The sequence below is a fragment of the Meriones unguiculatus genome, chromosome 17 (genome assembly GCF_030254825.1).
Source record: "Meriones unguiculatus strain TT.TT164.6M chromosome 17, Bangor_MerUng_6.1, whole genome shotgun sequence".
Lineage (NCBI taxonomy): Eukaryota > Metazoa > Chordata > Mammalia > Rodentia > Muridae > Meriones > Meriones unguiculatus.
This window is the reverse complement of record NC_083364.1, coordinates 35,057,364-35,083,338: the sequence shown is the minus strand read 5'-3', so window position 1 is coordinate 35,083,338 and position 25,975 is coordinate 35,057,364. Positions and strand designations below refer to the sequence as shown.

Genomic DNA, 25,975 nt, shown 5'->3' with positions numbered 1-25,975 from the left:
CTGGAGCTAAGGCCTGAGGCAAGGTGATGACAATTTTTTTTTTTTTTAAATCTAGATAGACCTCTTGTCTTGATTCACAGCCCTGTGCCCCTTCACGGATGCTGAGGGGAAGAGGCCTCCCTGAGCTTTACTCCTCAACATCACAGATTCAGTCCCTGGATGTGAATAGTAATGACCAGTCAACAACAGAGGTTCCTTATGTCCCACTGGCTGTATCAACATAGAACCCACTAACTGCCTTGTCTCTGAGATCTTCAGTGGTCCGAACGTCGTGCTGGACCCTGTGGATTTGTTGAGTCCCCTGAGCTCTTCCTTCTTCTACTGTCCACTCTCATCTACAGTAAGGTTTGTCCTGAGCACCATTTGGCTGAAAATCATTGTAAAATTGTAGATACTGAGGGAAGAAAGGCCCTTATGGAGCCTGTGGCCCCATCCACTCTGAATATTAAAAGCAGAGGCCTGTCTGAGATAGCCTCAGTAGCTCTGTCTACAGACCTCTTTGAGGCCTGAAGATCTGAGTATGAATTTGAATGGTTAGCAGTTATGCTGTGTAGTTTAAGCTGGAATGCACCGCATGCCTCTTCAATCCATTCATTCGGCAGTCAGTCTGCACGGCAGAGGCACCATTCATCAGGTTTCCAAGTCTGTAGCCATCTGGGTATACCTATGGTATGCCCTAATGTGGCTGAGCCAAAAGTCCCCATTTTAAATTCACACCCCACTTTCTGGCTCCAAGCCACACAAGGGAGGAGGACCTGTTGCAAAGGGTGCAGAGAGGGGGACTGTGGAAGATTCTCTGATGCTCTCAATTTTGACCCCAGCCGGTATAGAACTGGCCTGTCCCTTACATGTCCCTTTCTAGTGAAGACCATCATGTCTGTCTCTACCTCACAATGGAGAAAATGAAGCTTACTGGAACAGGGACCCGCCCTGGGTCTCATAACTGATCCCTGCATTCCTGACCAGGGATGCGTGGGGTACAGTGTTCTTACCCCATCTCAGGAAATTAAACTGTTGATTTTTCATTTACACAAAAATGAAAAAATAAATACCAGATGTTTGGAAGCATAGTACAGTTTCTCTTGCTGGAACTTACAAAGGCATTCTGGCAAAAAAAAAAAAAAAAAAAAAAAAATTAAAGTTGAAAACCCACAAAGAAAAAAATAAAAGGGGGTGTTTTGAATGAAAATGCACTTTGTCTTTCTCTCTCTCACACACACAAACAATATCTCGTTGTTTCTTCTTCAGGGAGCAGCTGGAAAGGAAATTAAGGGAGGGGACAGACACAGCTTCCCATCTTTGTACCTCACACAGAGCTCAGCTTTGAGGCCAGTCTCCCCCAAGCTGTGTGTGTGGGGTGTGGCATGCATGACTATCAAAGGGCAATGGCCTGCTGGCAGCTTATAAAGTGATCTGGGAGAAGCCAAGCACCAAACAGCCACCTCACTTGCAAGATTCCGTGTGGAAACTGCCTTCATCTTGATACAAGAGGTATGTACGTGGTTTTAACTTTCGCTTAGGATAAATGATGTTTAAAATAGAGACTGCCTTGACTTTCCATTGCCCCCTTTTGGCTATAAACTTTCAGTAAGTGCTGACTGAGGGCTTTTACAGGCTCCAGCTCATTTTCCTCAAACGAACTTACCAGGTAAGTGCTATTGGCCCCAGTTTTCAGGTGACAAAGTAGAGGGGTAGGTAAGCCTGTGCTTGCCCCGAAGGCTGCTTCTATCCCACACTCTCCTCTACCAAAAGAAGACCATGAGAAAGTTGCCTGTGTGCCAACACAGCACCAGATGAATTCTCAAGTGTGATTCGCCTGCGCCTGACAGTAAGATCAGCTGAAAACTGGAATTAATTGTGTGATCAGAGTACAAACATATTTTGTTTAGAATATGTGGTTTGCTGGGTGTAGTGGTATAACCCTTTAGCCCTAGCACTGGTGAAGCAGAGATCACAAACTGTAGGACAGCCTGAGTTACAGAGCAATCTTGAGGACAGCTGGGCTATGTAGAAAAAGAAGAAAACAAACAAACAAAACAAAACAAAACAAAATGATGCGGTTCTTGTTCTATTAAAAGGCCATATGTGTTTGTTTGTTTGTTTGTTTTTAAGATCTATTCACCCATGCAAACATTTTATTTTGTCAAGTGTAATCTCCGAATCTAGTTAATGTCATAGAGCTTCTTAACATCAGGGACTGTGGTTACAGTGACACACATGTGCTCTTGGCGACCTGGGCTAAAGTTCTGGCCTCACTAAGAACTGAGCTGAGCAAATTGACCTTACAGAGAAACTGACCTTTCAGCACAGCTGGCTTCCAGATGAGACGTTGGAGCTTTGGTGCAGAGCACACAATGGGTCCCCAGCCAATGCTTCCCACGGAAGAGCTCAGTGTATCTGGTCTACAACGTACCCGCAATCAGTGCCTGGCACCGGGTGCACTACAGCCTTGGCAGAATTACCTTTAAGTTATTTATTAGTTAAAATTAGTTACGCTTGTTTCTTAAAGTAAACTCACCTGTGGTATTAGAAGAAAAGGAAAACCTGCATCGTAAAATATGCAACTTTAAGCCTACTGTGGTGGTGCTGGCTCTAGGGGAGGCAGAAGCAGGTGGATCTCTGTGCGTTTGAGGCAAGTCTGGTCTACAAAACAAGTCTGGGACAGCCAAGGCTACACAGGAAAAACCTGTCTCGAAAAACAAACCAACCAAACCAAACACATCTTTTACCCAGAGTTAAACACACACACCAATAGCATGCTCTGTCAGGTTACATGAATCCGAAGAGAAGGAGTATGGAAAATGTGATGTTATCAGCCTCTCCCCGCTCAAGAACATTTAGCTATAGGAAGAAAACTCAAACAACCAGGTGGCCTCTCTAGAAGCCATGTAGTCAAGGAGAGTTAGCTGGCCTTGTTCTGAATCCTCCCACAGAACACAAGAGTATGTTTCAGCCCGCAAGGGAACATCCTGTAAGGAGACATGGGTTGACTTGTTATCACTGTTGCATGGTGAGGCAGAGCTCATCAGGTCTCACAAGCAGGCATTTTCTGGAAGGCACAAAGATGGACGCAGGAGGGAGTGTGGTAGAGAGGCTCTGTGTGGAGAGCTGGCCCTGTCAAGGTCCTGCTCCCTTCCAGGCCTCAGTTTTTCCATCTGCACACCTGGCAGGGGTGAGGGGGGGGGCTGGATAGATGTCCTCTAAGTTCCTATCCATTTTGGAAATGCAGTAGAGTCTACATACTATGTGCCATACTTTAAAGTCCAGTGCTTGGGCAAGACCATTGGCTTAGGCCTGTTGGGTAGAGCTACAGGGATTCCAAAAGCCCTTGAGAATGGGTGCAAACATTTGTGAGTTTGGGCTGGGCTTCTGCAGACATTCCACCCTCTGAAATGTCAAAAGATAGGTGTTGTTTATATGGTGATGGGAAAGGGGGTCTCCAGGACTGAAGATGGTGGTCCCACCACAGATTTGCTCAAGAGAACTTCAGCAGCCACCCCCCCCAACCCGCCCCAGCTGGCAGCTCCCACTCCTTACATAACTGTTCTTTTGGAAGCCAGGCAACAAAACCTTCAGAAGAAAAGGCTATTGATTATTAAAGTTATTTGGAGGTTCAGAGACTCATAATAAAGTGGTTATAATTATTCCTGTTATGACACATCCTTTTAAATGCTCAGCTCTGAGAACATTTTGCTTGCATTGACTCAGTCATCTTCATCACAGAGAGAAAAGCAGCGAGCTGGAAATAGCTTGTGTGCAGCGAGAGGCAAGGAGTCACACAAAGGGAACAGAGGGAAGGCAAGTCAGGGAAAGAGGCAGAGGAGCCCCAAGTCTCCATCCAGAGCCTGCACTGACAGCCATCTCATGCCCCTGTCCACCGCCTCTCCAGAGCCAGTTGTGGCCTTTACTACAGAGGACTTCTGTATTGAAATGATGCTGCACTCTTACACGTCAGCTGACAGGCCTTCTCTGGCTAGGTGCATGTCCTGTATGAAAAACACCCTCAGTGGATGTGGAAAACATTTGGGAAAGGCAATCCTGTTGCTGCTTTTCATAATAACAATTGCTAGTAGTTAGCTGACAAGAGGTGCACGTCTTTAATTTCCAGCACTCAGGAGACAGAGAAGGGAAGGATCTCTGTGAAGTTGAGACCAACCCAGTCTACGCAGCAAGTTCCAGTCTAGCCAGGAACAATAGCGAGACACTGTCTCAAAAAATTCAATAAAAAAAATAAAAATCTAATATTTACTGAGCACCTATTTACTCAGACACTCATCTGAATTTTCGTATTTTCTCTCTCTCTCTCTTTCTCCAGTGTGTGTGGCAGGGTGTCTTCCCATGCCACTGAAGCTGGTCTTGAATTGATGGACTCCAACATTGTCCCATCTAAGCCTCCCTAGCAGGCCCCTTTACCACCCCTCCTGGCTTTATTTCATCCCATTTCATTTTTAAAAAGAGTCATGAGATAGACACGACCCTTAGTCCAACTTTATAGGCCAACAAGCAAAGGCCTAACTTGCACAGCTACACGTAGTAGGTGGCAGAGCCAGAATCCACCTGTGTAACGCTGGGGTCCCCCACATGCTGTTAAGCAGTCCCAGACCAGGCCTGAAGGCAGCCCAGCAAGGCATTGGCAAGAGTAAGAGGTGGCTGTCTGGGGGAGCATTCCCTTATTTATCGCACAGGACACTTAGTGTTGTGTGTGGTTTGGATTTGGGCACTGTGCTTTCATTCACAGACCCTTTGCCTTTCCAGTGCACCTCTTTGCCTAGTCCCTGCATACACATGATTTTTGTTCCAGAAACAAATACCGACTGAGCGCTGACATTGCCAAGACCCTGGGGGTGATTCAGAGGAGAACCAGACAGGGTTCCCACCCTGGAGAAACACGCAGTGGGGCATGGGAGGGTGTGGATCCATGAAAGAGGCTAACCCAGGAAGAGATGCTTTGAGGTCATGGCCTGCTGCAGATGGACAATCAGGCTGGCAGCAGCTGCTGGATGCAACAGCTCAGTGCTAAGAAGAATAGCAGCTGAATGGTGGCCAGGGCCCACAAGGACATCACTGCGTGTCAAACACCTCTGGCTGCTCTGTTTCTCCACAGGTCTCTCCTGCAGCCGCCCGGCCCCAAGATGGCAACCATGCTGCTGCTCGTGGCCACGCTGGCAGGCCTCTTCACTGCAGCCAAGGGACAAAGCTTCCATCTTGGCAAATGCCCATCTCCTCCAGTACAAGAGAATTTTGACGTGAAAAAGGTGTGGTAACTCAACCCTCTCGTTTATTTTGAGCGTGCTGGGAGTTTTGTTTTATTCCCATTTAATCTCCAAAGCAAACCTTGGGGAAGTGTGTGTGTGTATGTATGTGTGTGTGTATTGCCTGTGTGTGTGTGTGGGGGGGGGGTCTCTGCAGACACCAGGGCCAGCAGAGTAACAATCGTGTGAGACAAGAAGGAAACCCAGCTCAGCACGACTCAGTAGCCCATCGTTTTGGTTCAAATTTCTAGAGTCTGACACTGGGCAGTTTATCTTAGGCATATTTAAGTACAGTGTAATTGGGGGGAAATTTCCTGGTGTAACAATCCCTTGTACACAAAGAGTCATACGTACATCACACTCTTTCAAAGTACATGTGTCACTTCTTCCATGAAGATGGGTTCTATAGATGTGTTATCTTTAGGGCCTCGATGAGGAGCTGGTGTGGTCTTGATGGCATGGCTAGCATTGAGGTCATCTAGACTATTAGCCACCTTCAGTCCTGGCTGTGACAGCTTGAGGGAGCCTCTGAACACACAGATAGTGCAAAGGTCACCTCGGCTATTAATCATCTCCGGTCCCGGTTGTGGGAGCTTGGGAGAGAGAGGTATGGCTTGGCCCTGCAGATAGCACAGGGTTGCCTAGGTGGTTAGGCACCTCCACTCCCAGCCTTCTGGGTGGAAAACAGGTTATTCATCTTTTCCCTTGAAAAGGCAGCCCTGCGTGTTTAACCTTCCTGGCTTCCCCAGCGTTTGCCCTCTGTGAGGGCAAGGACCTCTGTGCTCCCAACAGGGAAGGCACTTGTCTTATTTTGGGTTTTTTCTGAAGCAGTCTCTGAGAGCGGCAAGGGGAGAAGGGGAGTCTTCGGTACCTCACTTTTCCCCGTAGGTGGCTATCAAAAGGCCATGGTGGCTCCCATGGCCCTGGCAGGGGAGAGCCCAAGGTGGTAAGTATGAGCTGTCTCCCACAGCTACGGGGAGGTGGGGGTGAGCATGGCGGATGTGGGTAGGGCGTTATCTATGGCTGATTCACTACTACTGTCCTACACAGAGAGAAGCCGGGTGTGCCTCCCAAGTGACGCAGCTAGTTTAGGTGCAAAGAGTTCAAAACTAGGCTTCCCATCAGTGTAGGTAACTCAAGACACGACTTAGGAAAGGCCAGAAGTCCCCAGGGGTGCTCCCCATAAATGCTATTAGATGACAGAACCCAGCGTCTCCACAGCGGTGGAGGGACTGGACTCTCATCCCAAGGCCCCTTCTCCTTAAAAGGCTTTGATTGCTTTTAGGAAGCAGCACACTAGTTTGAGAAACACTGACATTATCGGTGACTGGAACTTTGGAGTGAGTGTTGGGAATGTTAGAGGGAGGGTTAGGCAGAGCTGGGAGGGAAATGCTTAGAGACTGACCGGGTGGACTAAGACGGTAGGGGTGGGTTAGGTAAGGAAGGAAAAGCCACACCCTAAGGCCTGCACCGTTTTAAGGATTCCCTTTAGCTGAGTGAACCTGGAAACACCCCCCCCCCCCTGCCCCTGCAAGAAGCCTTTATGATACTATCCAGGGAATTCGAGTTCGGTTTTAGTTTGGGAGTGAAAAAGTCCCAAATATCTTGGAAATTACAGCTGGTATCTTCCCTTGAAGAAGTCCTTTGAGAATTGAAGCAGAATGTTTTTAAAAAAATTTTTTTTTGGAATTTGTGTATGTGTGTGGGACTGTGTGTGCATGTGTGTGTGTGCACAAGTGCCCATGGAGAAGGTTGGAGCCCTCGGAGCTGCAGTTACAGGCAGTTTGTGAGCAGTCCAGTGTGTATCCCGGGACTCAAACTCCAGTCCTCTGCAAGAGTGTCAAGCACTCAACCGCAGGACCATTTCTCCAGCCCAAAAAGCAGGATTTTTAAGACAAAAAATTTATTAGGATTAGTTTATAGATAATATTCTGACTTGTTCAAAAAGGTTTTTTATTTCAAGGATTTTTTTAATATAGTCACTGTTATGCAACCACCATTAAATCAATTTTAGAACATTTTTATTATCTTAAGAAACCACAAACCCACTAACAGTCTCTCCATCTGCATTACTCAGACTTTTCATCACTGTGACAAATGCCTGAAAGAAACAACTTGAAAGAGAAAAGACTCATTCTGGCTCCTGGTTTCAGTGCTTTCAAGCCTGTGATCCATATGGTCCATAGGCTCATGGGGAGGCAGAGCATCGTAGCATGTGTGATGCAGGAGGCTGCTTAGCTTATGATAGCCAGGAAGCAGGGAGAGAGAGAGAGAGAGAGAGAGAGAGAGAGAGAGAGAGAGAGAGAGAGAAGATAGCAAACACACATCTCTCCCAGGCATGCACCCACTGGCCTGCTTTTCCTAACCAGACGCCCCCTTACCACCTCCCAATACATCATATCATGAACCCATCAAGGGTTTAATCCTTTGATTAATCAGCATCCAATCACTTCCTGAAATTCCCACCTCTGAACTCTGCTCTCATCAGGACCAAGCCTTCAACATACAAGCCTGGAGAGAAGCTTTACATCTAAGCCAAAACATTCCTTTTCTTCCATCTCCACTATCTGCACACAACCAATATTTTACTTTCTGTCGCTACGGATTTGTCTATTGACTATGCAACACTAGCCTTTTGTGATTGCAGGGAATGTTTTCAAGGCTTACTTGAGTCACAGCATGCAACAATACTCCTCTTCCTTTTGCTGCCAAATGGCGTGTGCATTATTCTACAGTTTATTTATCTTTATCATTTGAGTTATTTCACTTTTTTTTTTTAAAGATTTGTTTATTATGTGTACAATGGTCTGTCTGCCTGTACACCTGCAGGCCAGAAGAGGGCAGCAGATCTCATTATAGATGGTTGTGAGCCACCGTGTGGTTGCTGGGAATGGAACTCAGGACCTCTGGAAGAAGAGCCAGTGCTCTTAAGCTCTGAGCCATCTCCAGCCCTCGCTTTTTTATTTTTTATTTTTTTATTTTTTTAAAGGGGAGTACTGCTGCTGTGGGCATTCAGGCTTGAGGATTTGGGGAAGAGAGGGGCATATGTTCTCAGTTCTTTGGGGGATGTATGAAGTGTAATTGAAGATGTGGTAACTCCATGCTTAACTTTTCGAAAGCTGTTTTAGAAGAATTGCATCATTGTACATTTTCATAAACAGCCTCTAACTCCAACTTCTCTGCATTGTCCCCTCCAGCTTGCTTTCTTTCTTTCTTTCTTTCTTTCTTTCTTTCTTTCTTTCTTTCTTTCTTTCTTTTTCTTTTATCACAAGCCTCTTAGTGGTGCTAAATGACATGATCTCCATTTCCTGATGGCTAGTGTCGTTAAGTATCTTTTCATGTACTTGTGCGTCATGTGTAAATCTTCCATTCAAATCTTCTGCCTTTAAAAAAAAATGGGCTATTTATCTTTTAATTATTGGTACCCAAATGTTCTTTTTCTAGGATAGATGAAGATCTCTTCTCAGATATGTTAAGAGATGTTCCTCCCATTTGGTGGGATTTTTGCCTTTATTGATATACTCTTTGGAGCAGGAGATTTTTTTTTTTCATCCTGATCAAGTCCAAGTTGTCCATGTTTTTTGTTGTTGCTTGTTCTTCTGTGATCAGGCCTACAAACACAACTAATTAGTGAGAATCTTGCTTGTGCAGTAGGTATCACTCAGTCTAGAGAACTGTTGCCAAATCCAAGACTATAATGATTTACATCTATATGTTTTTCTCAGGGTTTTATAGTGTAAGCCCTTGTGTTTATCTCAATTCTAGTCTCTCTATACGTCTATACTTACTCCAGTTTCAATTGCTAAAATTTGTCCTAAGTTGTGACTCAGAGTGCAGACATCATTCAGTTTTATTCTTCTAACTCTTCTGTGTCCCTTGTATTTTCATATGAAATTTATGATCAGTTTGTCCACATCTGCAGAGAACATAAAGAACAATTTGGAAGGCATCACTATCTTAACCGTTCTTGTTCATGAGCATAAGCTATCTTTCCCATTTACTTTCTATTTACCTTTTTGTCTTACCAACATTTTCTAGCCTCCAAAACACAAGTTCCTACATGTCTCAAGTCAAATTTCTTACTATGTTTATACTTTTGATGTTATTATAAATGGAATTTTCTTAATCTCATTGGCAGATTTTTTTTCATCATGTACAGAAATGTATTTGTTTATTGATCTTGCATCTTTTAAACTTGCAGAACTCATTATTTAGATCGTGTGTGTGTGTGTGTGTGTGTGTGTGTTTAGGATTCCATACGGAGGTTGGCGCTATAGCTCAGTTGGTAGAATGCTTATGTACCTTGCACAAAATCAAGTTTGATTCCCCCTGCCAAATAAACTAAGCGTGGCCACACACACCTCTAATTTTAGATGAGGGCAAGTGAAGTTACTCACAAACAGTGCCGTAGGACTTTCTGTGTACAGGAATATGTCATCTGTAAAGATAGGTGACTTTGTACCTTTCCCAGTTTTCTTTTTCAGACCCTGAATTGTCCTTATGTAGAAACTTCAATGAGAAAGATTTACAGAGGAATATGGGATCATGAGGAAACATGACACCGAAACCTCTCACCTCTGAGTTTACTGGTTTCTGGAAAGTCATACTTCCTTACTCTTAACTGTGGATCACTGAATAGTTAAGAACTATTTTAAACAGATTACAGGATGACATTTTTTCTGAGGTTGTCTATGAAACCTGGTAGACTCGCTCTTTGGTACTTTCAGTGAAGGTCAGGTTTGAGGGGGTTGTTCTATTTTGTTAGTTTTTTTTTGTCTTGTTTTGTTTTTGAGACAGGGTCTCCAGTTGCCCCCGTTGGCCTTGAACTCCCTTTGTACCTGATGCTGACCTTGAATTCCTGATTTTCCTGCTTTGTATATTTCCATGGTTCTGGGATCAGAGGCCTCTGCTAGATTTCAGTGTTTTTAACTGCCTGTTGGAGTTTACTAACAGGGTGGTAAAAGTCTGGTCAAAGATGTGGGAGTGTGCTTGAGCAGAGTCACGTGACTGAAGCAGCCCTGTCACCTTGGGGACGCTTCTGAATGTTTGAGGGTGAATGCGTGCTTTACTTTCTCTGCTGAGTGACAGATTTTTAAAAATTTGTAAAGCGACTGTAATTAACATTTTGACTAGGCAAATACATTCAAGTAGTTTAAAATGCTGACGGTGCAAAGAGAGTTGGGCACAGAGCTCAGTAATAGCATATCTGCCTAGTGTAAAGTCTTTGTTCCATCATGGAGGGTGGGGGTGGGGAGGACAAAACCCAAACCCCAAAGGTCCAAAGGAACTTCCAGTGAAGTTTCCCTTAGTCTCCTCATTTTCCTCCCCCAGAAGCAACCAGTAAAAACATGTAGATACATAGTTTTAGACGATGTATACATTATGCAAGCAAATATGTATAAGATTGTGGTAACCAAAACAATAGCTTCCAGATGCCCATGGCCTGTTTTCTAACCTGTGAACACGTTACCTTCCAAAGAATGAAGGGATTCTACAGCGGTGACCTGAGGTGGCCAGATTAACCTGGTTATCCAGGTGTACCCAATTTAATCATATAAATTGTTAGAAGCAGAAAGACCTTTCCTCGATGTGGTCAGAGAGAGAGGTTTGATGAAGAAATGAGAGTCAGAGAGGCGCCTTCTTGGGCCTGCCCTACGTTCGGTGACTTTGAAAATAGAGAGCTTCCCGGTCCTGAGAGCAGGTGGCCTATGTAACATGGAGAAACAAAGCAAGGACACCCCTCTCCCTCAAAGCCTCTGGAAGGGGAGGAAGCCCACACCTCAATTTTAGCCTAGGGAGCTTAGGATCGGAGTCTACCTTATAGAACCATAAATTATAAATCTGTGCTGCTTTTAGCTCATCACAGCAACAAAAGATGCCCCATACGATAAGCTTTTCCTTGTTACAGCAAAGGCAGCTGAAGCACATCCCTGGCTCTTTCAAGCCTGGCTCTTTGCTCTTAATTCTTTAGATAACCTTCAAGATAATTGCATGCAACTTTTTAAAAGGGGGTTGTATAAAATTTCATCCTATATGTTCACCATCATTTATTTCCCCAGCTCCCTGCTAGTCTGATTCCTGCATTTTGTTACAGACAGAACTGCAACAAATAACCTTATACTTACAGATACATTTTTTTTTGTTTTTTTGTTTTGTTTTGTTTTGTTTTGTTTTAACAACAGGAGATACCTTCCCAAAAGCTAAACTGCTGGGCTAAAGAACATGTGCTTTTAGTTCTGCTCAATATTATTAAACTGCTCTTTGCAGAGATTATAAGTTGGTACAGTGACCAACTCCAAGCAGAAGTGGTCCCACAGACCACATGTCTGAGTGACACAAAATTCAAGATGCCTCGTAGGATTATCAGCTGTTGGAGGTAAAAGGTATTTTCTGTCAATCAGACAGTCCCTTCCTTTCACAGAGGCTGGAATTTCACACAAGTTTTGACCAGAGGGAACTCTGAGAGCCTGTGTAAATAAAGAGGCCCTTAGGAACAGAATGTGGCATGCAACCAGTGCCCGCACATCCGAACCACTTATTCTCATTTGAAACACTATCTTGTCCTGTTGGCTGGGAACGAGGCGGCCCATTTGGCCTGGTTTCCCCTGGAAAGGGCTGTGCTTCTAAGACAACAATGAGGAAGAGCCAGCAGGTCCCCAGAGAGCCCCTGGGTTTTGCTCTGCTTGTTGTCTGTGCAGTATCTTGGAAGATGGTACGAAATTGAGAAGACCCCGGCGAGCTTTGAGAAAGGAAACTGCATTCAAGCCAACTACTCCCTGATGGAGAATGGAAACATCAAAGTCCTGAACCAGGAGATGAGGTGAGCGGCCGCGCAGGCCTGCCTGGGATGGCCTTGTTCTGTGCCCGAGCAGGCAGGGGCAGGGAGAAGGTGTGTGTTACTCAAGCTAGGCAGGATGGTCTGGACTGGAATGTGTGTGCTATAACCACTGCCGAGCACCTACTGAATACCAGACACTGATTTAACTGTCATCTTGGAGGCAGTGTGGAGTCAACAACGGTAACTTAGTCAGTGCCTCTGCTCTCATTGCAAAATGGAGACTCTGGCAGCAAAGGGCACTAGGCCATCTGGCCTCCAGACCAAGAGAGAAGCCCTTTCTGTCCATCTACTCACAGAGGCCATCTCCTTTTGTCAAATATTCTGGGAACTGGAGTCTCATCTCGTCCCATGGCAATGTATCCGACCTCCGGCCTCCTTCCCTGGTAGGGACGCCTCCCTCTTTTCGTTTTCTCTCTTCTCTTCTTTTGAGACAGGATCTTATATAACCCAGGCTGGCCTCCAACTCACTGTGTAGCCAAGGTCCTGGTATCTCTAGTCCCCCTTAGTGCTGGGATTACAAGGACATACCACCAAGCCTTGTTTGCGCAGTACTGGTGGTTAACCCAGAGCCTTTTACGTGCAAAGCAAGCATGCTACCAACCAAGACACATCTCCAGCCTTAGGCATCTCTTTTTCTTCAGATACCCGAACCATGTACTTTCTAGCATAGATAGCATGTCTTTTAGAAGCATGTTCTTCTATTACTAAGTGCACTGAACATTGCTATTTGATCCTCATCTTTGCACTCTGGAGAGCAGACATGAAGAGACCCAGGATGAAGTCCTTCTCCTTTACCTTCCACCAACAAAGGTTATACAACACCAACAAATACATTTAAGTATTTCCTATATGCAAGGCACTCTCACCCCCCACCCCACAATCACCTCTCTGAAAATATATTTACTTAATTCCCATGACATAGCAAAAGTAGATACTATTATGACCCTCATGGGTGAGAAAACTTAGGTACAGAGAAAGAAGTTAAGCAGCTTGCTCAAGGACCACACAAGCGATACATGAGGAAGCCTAGATTTGAACCCAGGAAAGGAGAAATGAAGAGAACAGAGACAAGTTAAAAAGGCTGGGGATGAAGGCTTGCTCTTTCTGGTCTCTATAAGATCTGAGGACAGTGTTCAACACCAGGGAAACAGCTACACTCAGCGCTCAAGTTGCTAGGTTCACAGAGGCTCTTGGTGGCCATCATGCCATCCACTAATGTCCCTGTGGGCCAGAGTGCAGCCGGCTGACTCCCAGCCTGCACAAACCAGAGAAGTGCAGGAAGGAGCTTGAGGACCTCTAGCTCCTTTTGGACACAACTCTAGCTTATTTTGGAGCCCCAGGGAAGAGCTGCAGGAAGGGCTGACCACAGGAACTGAAATGCCTTTGCCAGGAATCTCCCAGGAATGTTACAGGTCCTGTGTTAGCTGCTTCTCCTCACAGTGGAATCCAGAGAAAAGGTTTGTTTGGGCCATAGTTCATGAAGCTCCCATCTGGAATCAAGGGGCCTTGTTCCTTGTGCCTCTGGTGGAGGTGGTGCCTCCTGGTAGAAGGCAGAAAAAAACAAAACAAAAACAAGAAAGGAAAGAGAAACAGGAAGAGCATGGAGTTCCATAATCCTCTTTGAAGGCACACCCCCACTGACCTACAGACCTCTCTCAGTCTCATGTTCTATGTCTACCCTAACAACACCATCCTGGGAACCAAACCTTTACCATGTCCTTTGGGAAACATTTATCCAGATCATAGCAGGCAGGGAAGTTGTAATGGCCTTTATTTTTATTTTATTTTCAAGGTAGGGTTTCTCTGTATAGCCCTTGTTGTTCTGGAACTCACTCTGTAGACCAGTCTGGCCTTGAACTCAGAGATCTACTACCTCGTGGCAGTAACGACCTGTTTTCAATGAGATATTACGTCCCACTAGATCCCAAGCCCATGATGTTTCACATACAGGGAGCTGCAACAAGGGAATTCTTTCAAGAGTGTGTTCAAGAACTTAGGGCCTAAAAGAGCTGGCCCAGAGGGAAGGAATCAGGCTTTGGCGCTTGGCAGCCTAGTTTCAGATCAGGTTGCAATGGGATTTTAGGTCAGCTAAGGTGTGTTCTGTAGCCAGTAGCAGTAGAGCTAACATCCCTGAGGCTGTCTGGGCATCAAATGAGGTAAAAGGCGTAAAGCTCTTACAACTGTATCTGGTGAGTGATAATCATCTAATTAAACATGACCTTTTTATGGCTGAACTCTTGCTACTTGAAAACACAGGTTGGAGTCCATGAGATAGTAGAAGGGTCTGCCTCCAAGCAGATTCCCACAAGTTATGCTTATGACACTAGTGTCACGATAGGAGTAAACACACAGGCACATACATGTGCATACCCCCACCCCCACACAAACACTAATGCAATAAAATAATATTTAAAAGAAAATACCAATGCATTTCTTTTTTGGTGCATTTATGATCAAAGACGGGTGTTTTGACAACTATTCTGGAACAAGACACAAATGATAGCGTTAAGGAGAGGAGCCTGGTTTGTTGCTAAGTTACCATTTGCAGAGGGAATCAGACCATCTTCCAGGGAGACAGCGAGGCATGGTGCCTGGTCCTACGTGGTAACAAACAGACGATGCAATCGGGAATATGAGAGTGCCTTCCTAACCTCCCTAACCTGGTGCTGAGGATCTGGATTTTAGAGCATCCCTCACGGCCAACCATACAGCACTCACCTACTGACTTCCTCATACATACTTAGCTCTCATGATTGCCCTGCTTGAGGACCAACGCACAGGCAGCTCTCTTCTACCTCCTGAAGGGGAGCACTCTGATTTCCAGGTGCCTCCCTTCTCTGTCCTCTTCTCTAAAGTTTTCCCCTGTCCTCTGGGTTCAGGGAGTCATTGGGATTAGCCTGAAATGGGCCAGATCCTTGTGAAAGGCCAGAGTACTCCCTTAAGACCAGCATACTTAAGATATGCCACCATTTTATATACCACTAAGAAAGAGTGGCTCTGCCCCTGCTAAGTGTTGGGGGACCAGTTAGAAGATGCGTGTCTCCTCACAATGTGTCTCTGAGAACTGGGCTGAATCACAGTGGCCAGGTCTCCTCATTGTCTCTGTGCAACGCAGGGGTGATGGGAAGTACCACCAGACCCCTTCCTGCTCTGCATTATTTTCAGTGAGCTAGTTCCTCCTTCCTTTGTTTCTTTGTCATCCTCTCCTGGGCAAAGAGAGGAATCTTGTAGGGGGGTTGTTTTGTCTATTTTCCCACTCCCATTTATCCCTTCTCTTTGAAGCCTAGGGGCAGGAAATGCCTGGAAGACAAATGGCCAACAGTCCAAAACCCAGGGTATTCTATAAGCAAAAGCTTATAGAATCCAGCCCCTGAGCGTGGCCATAGCTGCCTCTTGTCCACCGACTCTGTCTTTCTCCACTGAATCTCAGACAGTCACAGACAGAGGGAAGGACAGGGTTTTGAACCAGGTCTGGCTGGTTCAAGAGCCTCCCACACCAGACACCACCATGCTGGCTGTTGGAGCCCTTGGGGAACAAAGCTTGACTTTCATTGATTTTTGGTTTTTAATTTGTTTGTATGTACTTTTCCATATCTCTCTTCCTTACTCTCCCCAACCTTTCCTTGTTTCTTTTCTCTTTTTTTTTTCCACTCACTGAAGAACTGATGGAACCGTGAACAGAATTGAAGGTGAAGCCATACAGAGCAACCTCTCGGAGCCAGCCAAGCTGGGAGTCAAGTTTTTTGAGTGTAAGTATCCACTTCCCTCAGGAAGCATCAGGCACGGGAGATCTGCAGATGAGAAGACAGAGCCCTGTGTTCAAGCACATCTGAGCCCTGTCACCAGGGTTCAATTCAGTGCACAATATTTCCTGGGCACCTACTGTGTGCTGTTCCCTGGCCTAGGCACTGGGATACACAGGGATGCAGTGATGGGCAAAACAGAGCCAGCCATGTCCTGACAGGCTGACGTCCTATGTGAACACTGAGGAGGAACCAGGAAAGTTGGTATTTCGGCAGACAAGGCTCACAGAAAAGCATATGTGGCATGAAGAGGAGAGGGAATCCAGTCTGATCTCGTTGGAAAGAGAGGCTCCCAAATTACTAGGTGTTAGAACAACCGCCCTGTGCAAAAGCTCACAGGCAAGAGGCAAGGGTGAAGGCAAGCGTGAGGCCTGGCTCTGCCGCTCTCTAGTCACTCAGTTGATGACTGCCCTCTGGGGAATGTACACAGGCAGCAGAGAGGGCAGTTAGTTCTGTTGCCACTGTAGATGCGCTGGAGAATTCAGCTCAGACCCCGGAGGTTTTCTCTTGCTGGAAATGCTCCCGAGCCCCCTCTTCCTACGTACAGAGCAGACACTAAAGTCACTCTCTGCAAGTGAAATCACCATCCTTCTCCTTCCTGCCGGCCCCTTCCATCTCTGCACAATCAGTCAGGTCCCTAGAGTAGGGTGGGGAGGAAGTTCTTACTTGTAAACCAGGAAAGAAATGCTGGAAGGATAAAGCAGTTCTTCCCACACGTGTGGCTATGAGCAATGCCTACAGGGGAACAGGCGTTTCGAAGACAGACTAGAGGGGCTCCGTGCAAGGACTTTCTTTGTGCATATTTGTTTCTCTTGTCATTTTTACAAACAAGGAAGCTGGAATGGAGGGAATCTGAGTAAGATGAATAGGCACAGAGCTCATTGGAGCTACATCTAGGCATGAACCCAACTCTTCAACCCCTCATTCGAGAATTTTCCCCATAGCATGGATGGGAAAGGGAGAGGGATGAGAGTGAAGGTGATAAGCCTCAGTTTCTCTCTATTTGCCCTTCAATTCTGGGCTCTCTACTGTAACTGAGGCTGTGCCTTCACGTGAAGTATCGTACGCAAGGGCTACGGAAGGAGCCCTGGGACCAGAGCTAAAAGAGAGGCTAGGGACGTTGAGGACAAAGAGGTTCATTTGGAATAAAGGGTGTTCTGGATGGCTTTCTGTTGCTATAAGACACTGAGCAAAAGCAGGGTGGGAACTGAAGCAAAGATTATGAAGGGACGCTGGCTACTGACTTGCTCCCTATGACTCGTTCAGTTGGTTTATTTTATACAACTCAGGACCACCTGCCCAGGGTTATACCACCCATGGTGGACTGAGCCCCTCCCCTCCCCTCCCATTCACCATTAATCAAGAAAACGCCCCACAGGCCAATTTGGTAGAGGCATTTCCTCAAATGCAGGTCTCTCCTCCCAGGCTACCCTAACTTGTGTCAAGTTCTTAAAAAAAAAATTAAAAAACCTAATCAACCTCATCAGCACAAATGGGATTAAGCGGTTGTGGAGGACCTTCTAGGATCTATGGGAGACTGTGGGAAAGATGGATGTTTCAAATACAGAAAGTGACATGGGAGAGGCCTATATAGACGTCTAGAGCCCAGAAGGCACAGCAAGTACAGGATAGATTTAAGGAGGCCCCAAGCAGAGAATTTGCACCGTAGCATTCATGAGCATCAGGGGAAGGGCAACATTTTCCAATGAAGAGAGACATGTAAGCTGTCTGCATAAAGAGGAAATGCGGGGTAAATTCATTCCTGAGAGACAGACAAGGTGAGGAAAAGACAAAATGTTTATGTCTCGGCGGATAGAAGAGCCTTTGGTGCTGCTAAGAGATGGGAGAGATATTTTCTCAAAACTCAAATGCAGAGTGACTAAGTTCACCAATAGCAGACATACGATGATTGCCTCACTCGTGAGTGTGTGTCTGTGTGTGTGTGTGTGTCCATGTAAGGACCTCAAGTGCCAAAAGGTGACTCAGAACCAACTGTCTGTCCAGGCTTACATCCACCTTCTTCTCAGCACCCCTCCACTTCCGTTTCTATAAAAAGAAACTCAAAGGTAGGAGGAAGCTCAGTGGCTGGTGCTCTGGGCCTACATTTCCATGCAATTAGCGGGACCCTTGGCACCTAGGCAAATGCCCATCACTTGCACAGGCCTCCTTTATCACACATCTTCTCAGGCTGACCTGGCAAGTAGGAACCATTACTGTTTTTGGGTGGAGGGAGCCGGCTCTCTGGAATCCAAAGAAGCATCACCCACGAGTGCACACAAGCCCATCCTTTCATCCTCCTGAAGCCTAGGCACAGCTTTTCCCCACTTGATGCTTCCTCCACTCCTGGGCTACGAGTTTCCTCTGGCCTAGACCCTCCCTGTGGAGGTTAAGTCCATGAAGGAAGTCTCTAGATCCAGGGGGAGAGGATGAAGCTGCAATCTTTCCTCTGAAGAACCTCTTTAAATTCAGGCCCCTCCACTCTGCAGAGGCCCATCACCGGACCTGTATGAGCCCTTTGGCAGGAAAAGCTTATAACCTCCGGCCTGGTGCAGATCAGTAAGAGCACTGGATGCTGATCTGGAGGTCCTGAGTTCAACTCCCTGCAACCACAGTGGTGGCTCACAACCATCTATAATGGGACCTGATGCTCTCTCTGGCATGCAAGCATATATGCAGACAGAGTATTCAAACATAAATAAATCAGAGAGAGAGAAAGAAAGAAGAAAGGAAAGAAGGAAGGAAGTCAGGCAGGCAGGCAGTCAAGCTTATAACCCACCGCCACCTGCCACATCACATTTTTATTGAGTCAGGGGGTGGTGGTGTGTCCCAAGGTAGGGTTTCTCTGTGTAGCCCTGGCTGTGCTGGAACTCCGCTCTGTAGACCAGACTGGCCCCAAACTCACAATGATCTGCCTGCCTCTGCTTCGTGAGTGCTGGGTGGGATTACAGGCGTGTGCAACCGCTGCCTGATTTACCACACCACATTCCTAAAGCTGAAGGGTTTGCTGATTACGTAGGAAGAGCCTCCGCTTCTTCACACCGCCAGGCTGATGCAGCCAGTCAGCCCAAGGAGCCCTCTGGCTCGCCAGTCATCCAGCACGCCTTTTTCGTGTTACTCTGGGGGAGGAGGGCATAGAAACGGGTCTTGACTATTGCCACTCACTGGAATCGCTGGGGAGTGTTGGTGTTTCCATACCAATCGCGGTGGTACACGCCTGCAATCCCAACACTGAGGAGACTAAGGCAGGGATGTTAGTAATCCTTTTTTAAAAGGTCAACCCCCTGAAGGTCTGAAGGTGGAGAAGGGGCGGGAAGAGGTAAGAAGCACGGATTTAGGGACTGGGTTCCCAAAGCCCTGGAGTGGAGGCTTCTCTCGCCCTGGTCCTTCCTCACGCTGCGGCCTCTGGTTCTCAGTGATGCCCTTCTCGCCGTACTGGGTCCTGGCCACCGACTACGACAGCTACGCCCTCGTGTACTCCTGCACCACCGTGCTCTGGCTCTTCCACGTGGATTACGTCTGGATCCTGGGAAGAAACCCTTACCTCCCTCCAGAAACAGTGACCTACCTAAAAGATATCCTCACTTCTAACGACATCGACTTCGAAAAAATAACGACAACAGATCAGGCCAACTGCCCGGACTTCCTGTAAAGGGAGGGGTCAGCCACTCCAGGTTACTTAGCTTTGCGTTCTCTGGCTCCACCCCACTCCTCCTCAAGCCGAGCCAAGGGAAACCGGAGGGAAACCTCGGCTGTAGAGGCCAATGGAGGGGCCTCGTGGAAAGTTGGCCCAAACCCAACCAGACCCTACCCTCTTACCCCGCTAGCCCGATAATAAACGTTTTGCTCATCAGCTGGGTTCCCAGTCGACTCTGAACTAGGTTTATTGTGGGAGATTCATTATCAGCAGATGGTTGGAAACCCTCCGGCAGTTAGGTTTAGAGAACCAGTTCCGAGCTGTCCTAGTTTAAAGGCAGGAGCTAGCTGATGACAAAGTCAGATCCTGGTGACTCGGATGCAGGGTTGCACTCCAACGGACACACTGCCCTGGACGTAATGCTGGGAGGTTTTCATGTCTATACGGAGGCTTCCTTGAAGCTCTTACTTTCTCATCTGGAATCTTCGGAGCAGGGCTGAGGAAGGAGCATCCTGGGAGGATCTGGGGAAAGAGGGCACTGTGAGGAGAAGACAAGGGGATTTAAAAACTGATACAAAATCGTGTTCTCTCTCATTCATTTGATGTTTACCGAGTTCCAATTGCATTCTAGTCACTGAAAAAAAAAATCCAGAATTCCTTCCCTCATCCCCCAACCTCCAGCCTAGTGGTGGAAACCATACAGAGCAATGTAGAGGCACCATGGGAGATCTGAGAACATCCCACCCCCTTCAAGACACAGGGTCAAGCTTACACAGTCTGTCTTCAAGCCTCAGGGCATTCCCATGCCCTGCTCCACCAGGAAGTCAGGAACCACCCGTGTTGTGTTTCCTGACTTCAGATTCATCACGCCACACTCTCACTTAGCTCTTGTGTGTAAGACGTATCTGTTAATATATACAATTTTCACTTAATTAAAAAAAAATAAACTCAAATGTAGCTTCCAGCTTAGATTCAAAAAGTCTGAAAACTGCAAGGCAAAAAGACAGGAAAGGGGTTGTGTGTGGTCAAGTGCTCTCTCCAGCACTGCCTGCTGGGTCCTGTGTCTGCCACGCCACTGTCCACCCCCCCCACACCTTGCCATTGGCTGCTCTTCTAGAATACAGTGATTCCCCAGAGCACTAAGTTTCCAACCATCTGTCAACTCAAGGGAAAAACTAAATTGTGCAGTGACAGGTAGCAGCTGCTAAATGAATGAACAACAGAAATAAAAAGGAAAAGAAAGGAAACGCAACCACCCTTAGGTATGGAGGAGGAGAAAGGTTATTATCGACATATGGGAGAGCATAGCCAGCAGCAGAGACATATGGTAAAGTCCTGTGTGGACATACCCCTGAGCTGGGCCATTTGGGGCGGGGTGGAGAGGGAGAGAGGGGAACCAGGGGCAGCAGCCAGGAGGTTCAAAGGTACAAAGAAGACAAGCAACCACAATGGATGGATTATATAGGGAAGGGCAGCCCAGCCCCCAGGGCTGGAAAATTCAGGGTAGGGGGCGGGGTGTGCCAACCTGGAGAGCCCTGTAACAGGTAGGGACTGAGGGATTCGGGGAGAACCTGGTGGCCAGGTCCATTTTGATATTTAAATAGGCACCTCAGCCATTTGCCCTGGGTATGAAACTTAACAATAAAGGCATCTGTCACCAAGCCCAGGACCCGAGTTTGATCCCTGGGACCCCCTTGGTGGGGGTCCAGCAAGTTGCCCTCGGACCTCCAAACAACTATTTTAGAATGCCTGTGCCCACATACAAACACACACACACAAAATAAATAAATAAATAAACATGTGGAAATGAGAGGTGATTTCTTCCTTGTTAGAAACTCTCTGGCAAATGCACCTGAGTAAATTACTGAGCGATTTGGAGAGGGCAGTACACGGGCATACAGGAAAGTGTACAGGGAAAGACACTAGAGCGGAAAAGAGAAGGACAGTAGGAAACACATAGCAAGATAAGACAATAGTACATAATAAGCCCGGCACAGCCATCAGTAACTCCAACAATCATCAACACCTCACCACTCTCACTCCATTATCTCCTAAACACTGCATTTTTTTTTTCCTGGAGTGTTTATAAAGCAAACCCCAGATGTCAAAGTTCATGACTTGGCCTATAACTACCTAAGTACACATCTCTGGTAGATATAGGTATATGTGAAACAAAAATATTGCAAGTTATGGCTTATGTCCTGGAGGTATCCAGAAAATGTAATCTCTATGTAGTTTTAAAAATATTTTACACAATCTAGGTGAAAGGGGAGATGTACTTACATAAATGTTCATCGCGGGTTTTAATTGTGGCAGCTCCAGATTTTACACAATTTAGGTGAAAAGGAAGATGCAGGTACAGAAATGCTCACTGTGGTTTTATTTGTGGTCTCCCCAGATGGGCAGCTAGGGAATGGGATCTGGGGTTATAGAATAGCCGCTTGATATCTGCCATGAGTTCATGAAACTGAGAACTACAAACGTCACGAGGGAGTTGCTGGTGTGTGTGTGTGTTTGTGTGTGCGCACATGCAGGTCAGTGTGCGTGCACAGAGGATGGGGTGGGGTTGGGAGGTCCCTGCTGGTGGCCTTGCTGCTATGCAGAGACTGAGCATGTGATCCTCCCTCCGTAGCCACAGCCAGTGGAACCAAGAAGTGTCTGTCTGAGCTAGGGGACACCAGGCTGTAGACTGAGCAGCCTAATTGCATGGAGATCACAGACACTTGACTTTAGAGATCTGGAGGCAGAGTCCAGCGGTACAGTGTGATGCCCTGGCTTCCATCCTTAGCTTCTTAAAAGAAAACACAAAACAGAACAAAACCAACCTAAGAGGTCTGGAATGCTCCAGAGCTGCGAGATCTCATAGCTGGCCATTATGTTACTGGTGCTGTACACGGAAGTTAGGAGAGTACAAAGCACAAATGCAGGTATCAGGTGAGGCCCTGACACCTGCCCAAGGCTCCTGACAGCAGCTTCAGTTGCCAGTGGCTCTCCATGTCCCAGCTCAACTCCTATGACACTTAGCTGACTTAGAGCCTTGGTTCCTACCCCTGGAAATCTGCACAATTAGATATGTATACACACACACACATACACACACACACACACACACACACACTTCCCTACCTTTTAATTCTGAGATAATTTGACTTGACACTTTCCTACCTTTTAATTCTGAGATAATTTGACTTGGTTCCTTGCAACCAAAATAGCCTCAAGACAAAAGAGTTCATAATATAATGTTGGGTGGAAAAAAAAAGAACACGGCATTTTAACTATGTTGTATTTATAGCTGCATGGAATAATGGCATTAAATCAAGAACTAAGAGTGAACAAAGAAAATGAAAGCAATTAATGTGTTAGGTTGGTAGAATTATGGGTAATTCTATTTTTCTTATTTTTGCAGCTGCTATTTGTAGTGTAAACCCTAAGATATATACAAACCCTAAGACTTTCTTTTAGTTTAGCCTTGTCCTCTGGAAAGTATAGTGTCAAAACCCCCAAATGGGCCTCCTCTTTCCGGAATTGCCTGAGACATGGAGGCCTTCCAGAACTATTCTCATGTTCCTAAGGTTAGGGCTTCATTCACAAGTATAGGATATGCTATACTTAAATTTTTTTCACTTATAGAGCAATTATCATTTGCTACCAGCAAGGACCCCTGTTCACTTCTACAAGACCTAGAGGGAAATGTTAAGTCACTTAGTTTTTATTTCCGTAAGTTGTCCAAACACTGTTTTCTAACAGACTTTACCCCAAAGGAACCATCCTTACCTTGATAATTATGAGGAACTGGAGGTTTTCAGCATTTGTTAAATATGATCACTTTTTAGGCCAGAAGTCAGTATTTTGCTTAGTTGTGATAGTAAAATAGGTTCAAGAGTTATGCAATGTTTTCCCATAGGAAAGGTGATGTGTGTTCATCAGAAATGGCAAGGAGAAGCTCAGAGGGTAATAACAAGGGTGGGGATGTGGGTGGGAGGTGAGGGGTGGGGGTGGGGTGGGAGGAGTGCCAGTCTTGACTCCATAGTCCAGCAGATTCTCTCAGGATCCTCCTACAGTACTATGGTTTTGTACAGGAACAATAAGCAAGTTGAGGGAACACCTGTAATTTTTTGGTAGGGAAAATAACCCCAACATATTTATAAAATAGCTGCCAGGCACATGCCTGTAATTCCAGCACTGGGTAGGTTGAGGCAGGTGGATCAGAGGATTCAAAAAACAGAAAACATTATTCTCTGCTTTATTCCTTTGAGGCAGGGTCTCTCCCTGTACCTCAAGCTCAGGGTTTTCAGTTAGGCTGGCAGCCTGCAAGCCCCAATGACTCCCTTGTCTCTGTCATTCACAGTACTGGGGTGCATCACTTGTATAGATGCCAGGACCTGAACACAGGTCTTTATGGCTGCACAGCAAAGCCTCTTAACCACTGAGCAACCTGTAAAAGGAACTTTTATTTTCCTCTTTCAATTGTTGTCTGGGAGGCTTACTGCTTCTGCCAAACTAGGCCCAATCCTGGAAGCATCTAGCCTCCGTACAACCTAACCTAGGCCTAGAATATTTTTAGCCTCTAAGATTTACTGTTGAATAAGCTCACCCTTTATTGTTCTTTCTGAGCTTTGGGCTGGCTGGTTCAACTCAGCTTTTCTGGCTCAAACTCCTCTCCCAGGTAACTTATTCAATCTGGCTTTTCTCTCTGCCTCTGAATTGCCCCACTTGGCTTTAAACTAACTCAAGCAATCTGTTGTAATCTTCTGGCTCCTTCTCATTCTCTGGCTTATTCAGTCTTCACTAAGTTCTTTCTCTGCAATCTGTCTCTCTATTACTGTCCCAGTAAAACCACTTCTCCCCTCTCTCTCTGTATTGTCCTTTGAGTAGCTTCCTTTTCTTCTCTCTTATTGTGAGAGTTGGGCACATCCTGCTCTGTCAAGTCTTTCTCTGATTCCTCAGTTTCTAGCACTCAATTAGACATCACTTTCAAACATGGGTACTTCCTTCTACAACTAACTCTACCTTTATTGTTTGGGATTAAAGGTGTGTACCTCCACTCCTGGACCTAAGCTTTTCTTTACCTGAAACTTGCTCTATACAAGGCTGGCCTTGAACTCAGATCTGCTTCCCTCTGTCTCCTGGATTAAAGGTATGTTTGTATTCCAGCCAGATCACACAGACCTAGAAGGTCTTTGGTTGTAATCTCTTGCCAGAACAGCCATGTTCTGAATTAAAATTCTTCTACAGCAACCTTCCCCCTTTAAGTCCCATTAAGCCAACTCTTTAGCATCTTTATACCCCCAGAAACCCAGAGACAGTAATGGGTCATTGAGCTCGGAAAAGACTGTCAGTAAAGCAATGTTAAAACGGGACTTGAGATAAGAGCTACCAGATGCTAGAGCTCAATGATGCGATGTGGTCAAGGATGGAGACTCTACCCACAAATCTCTCAGGTAGAAAGAACCCCTTCTTTACCTGAGAATCAATGAGGTGGTGACGGCAGAACACACCATCAGCATACATCAAGATACACAAGAAGTGGGCTGCAAGAGCATGGCCCCTGGGAACAAAGAGATTGGGAAACTTTGCATAAAAACCTTGAGCTTGCAGATGGGTGCATAGATACTATGCTCAACGGAGCTAGCCGAGCTAAAGGAACAGCAACAGTGACAAAAAAAATGTCCTGTATCTGGAACTCACACGTGCTTGTTCACACAACATAATAAGGATGAAGATTCTCCAAGCAAGCCATATGCAGTGACTTCACAGCTGCTGTGACCACTTACGAGAAGGAACCCATTGTCTAAGTCAGCGTCCATTGTCAACTAGCACAGCGTACTCACCTGAGAGGAAACTCCCTATTAAGGAACTGCCCAGATCAGATTGACCCAAGGGCATGTGCGGGGGAGGAGGGGACCTTGACTATTAATTGATACAGGAGGACTCAGCTCTCCAAGTGCAGCACAGTTCCCAGGGCAGGCTGTCCTAGACTGTATAAGAAAACTCAAGAACCATGACACTGACTAACCCAGCCAGCAGTGGCCCTCCATTGTTTCTGCTTCCAGTTCTTGTTTGAGTTCCTGCCCTAACTTCCTCAAGGATGGTCTGTGACCTGGAACTATGAGCCAAATAAAATCTTTCCTCCCCTGAGTTGCTTTGAGTCATAGTGTTTGTCAAAGCAAAAGATTGAAACTAGAACATCACTGATTATCAAATAGCTATTAAAGTGGCATGTGTGTGCTTATATGTACACAGAAGAGAGAGGCGGAGAGGGAGAGAAAGATTGAGAGAGAGAGAGAGAGAGAGAGAGAGAGAGATACTGAGAGGGAGAGAGCTTTCTACCTTGACTTATACCTCTGTTGTACTGACATGTCCTTCGGATTTGGGACAGGCAGTTCTGGATAAGATTCAGCCTAAGACCAGCACACCTACAACCTGACTATTATTCTTGATGTTTTAA

General features: G+C 46.1%; 1 protein-coding gene across 1 annotated transcript; it reads left to right on the top strand.

Moving 5' to 3' along the window:
• Nucleotides 1-1,335: 1,335 nt before the first annotated feature.
• Apod (apolipoprotein D) lies at nt 1,336-19,743 on the top strand. The gene is made up of 5 exons (XM_021651220.2): nt 1,336-1,491; nt 5,105-5,255; nt 11,951-12,072; nt 15,751-15,839; nt 19,307-19,743. Exons 2-5 carry the CDS (start codon nt 5,133-5,135, stop codon nt 19,540-19,542), a joined length of 570 nt encoding a protein of 189 aa, XP_021506895.1. The 5' UTR covers nt 1,336-1,491; nt 5,105-5,132; the 3' UTR covers nt 19,543-19,743.
• Nucleotides 19,744-25,975: the final 6,232 nt, after the last annotated feature.

What these genes read in the sequence shown, in the direction of transcription:
- Apod (XM_021651220.2), top strand. Translation starts at nt 5,133, where the DNA reads ATGGCAACCATGCTGCTGCTCGTGGCCACGCTGGCAGGCCTCTTCACT. An exon ending in AGAATTTTGACGTGAAAAAG is followed by an intron (nt 5,256 to 11,950) that starts GTGTGGTAACTC and finishes TTGTCTGTGCAG; the next exon opens with TATCTTGGAAGATGGTACGA. An exon ending in GTCCTGAACCAGGAGATGAG is followed by an intron (nt 12,073 to 15,750) that starts GTGAGCGGCCGC and finishes CACTCACTGAAG; the next exon opens with AACTGATGGAACCGTGAACA.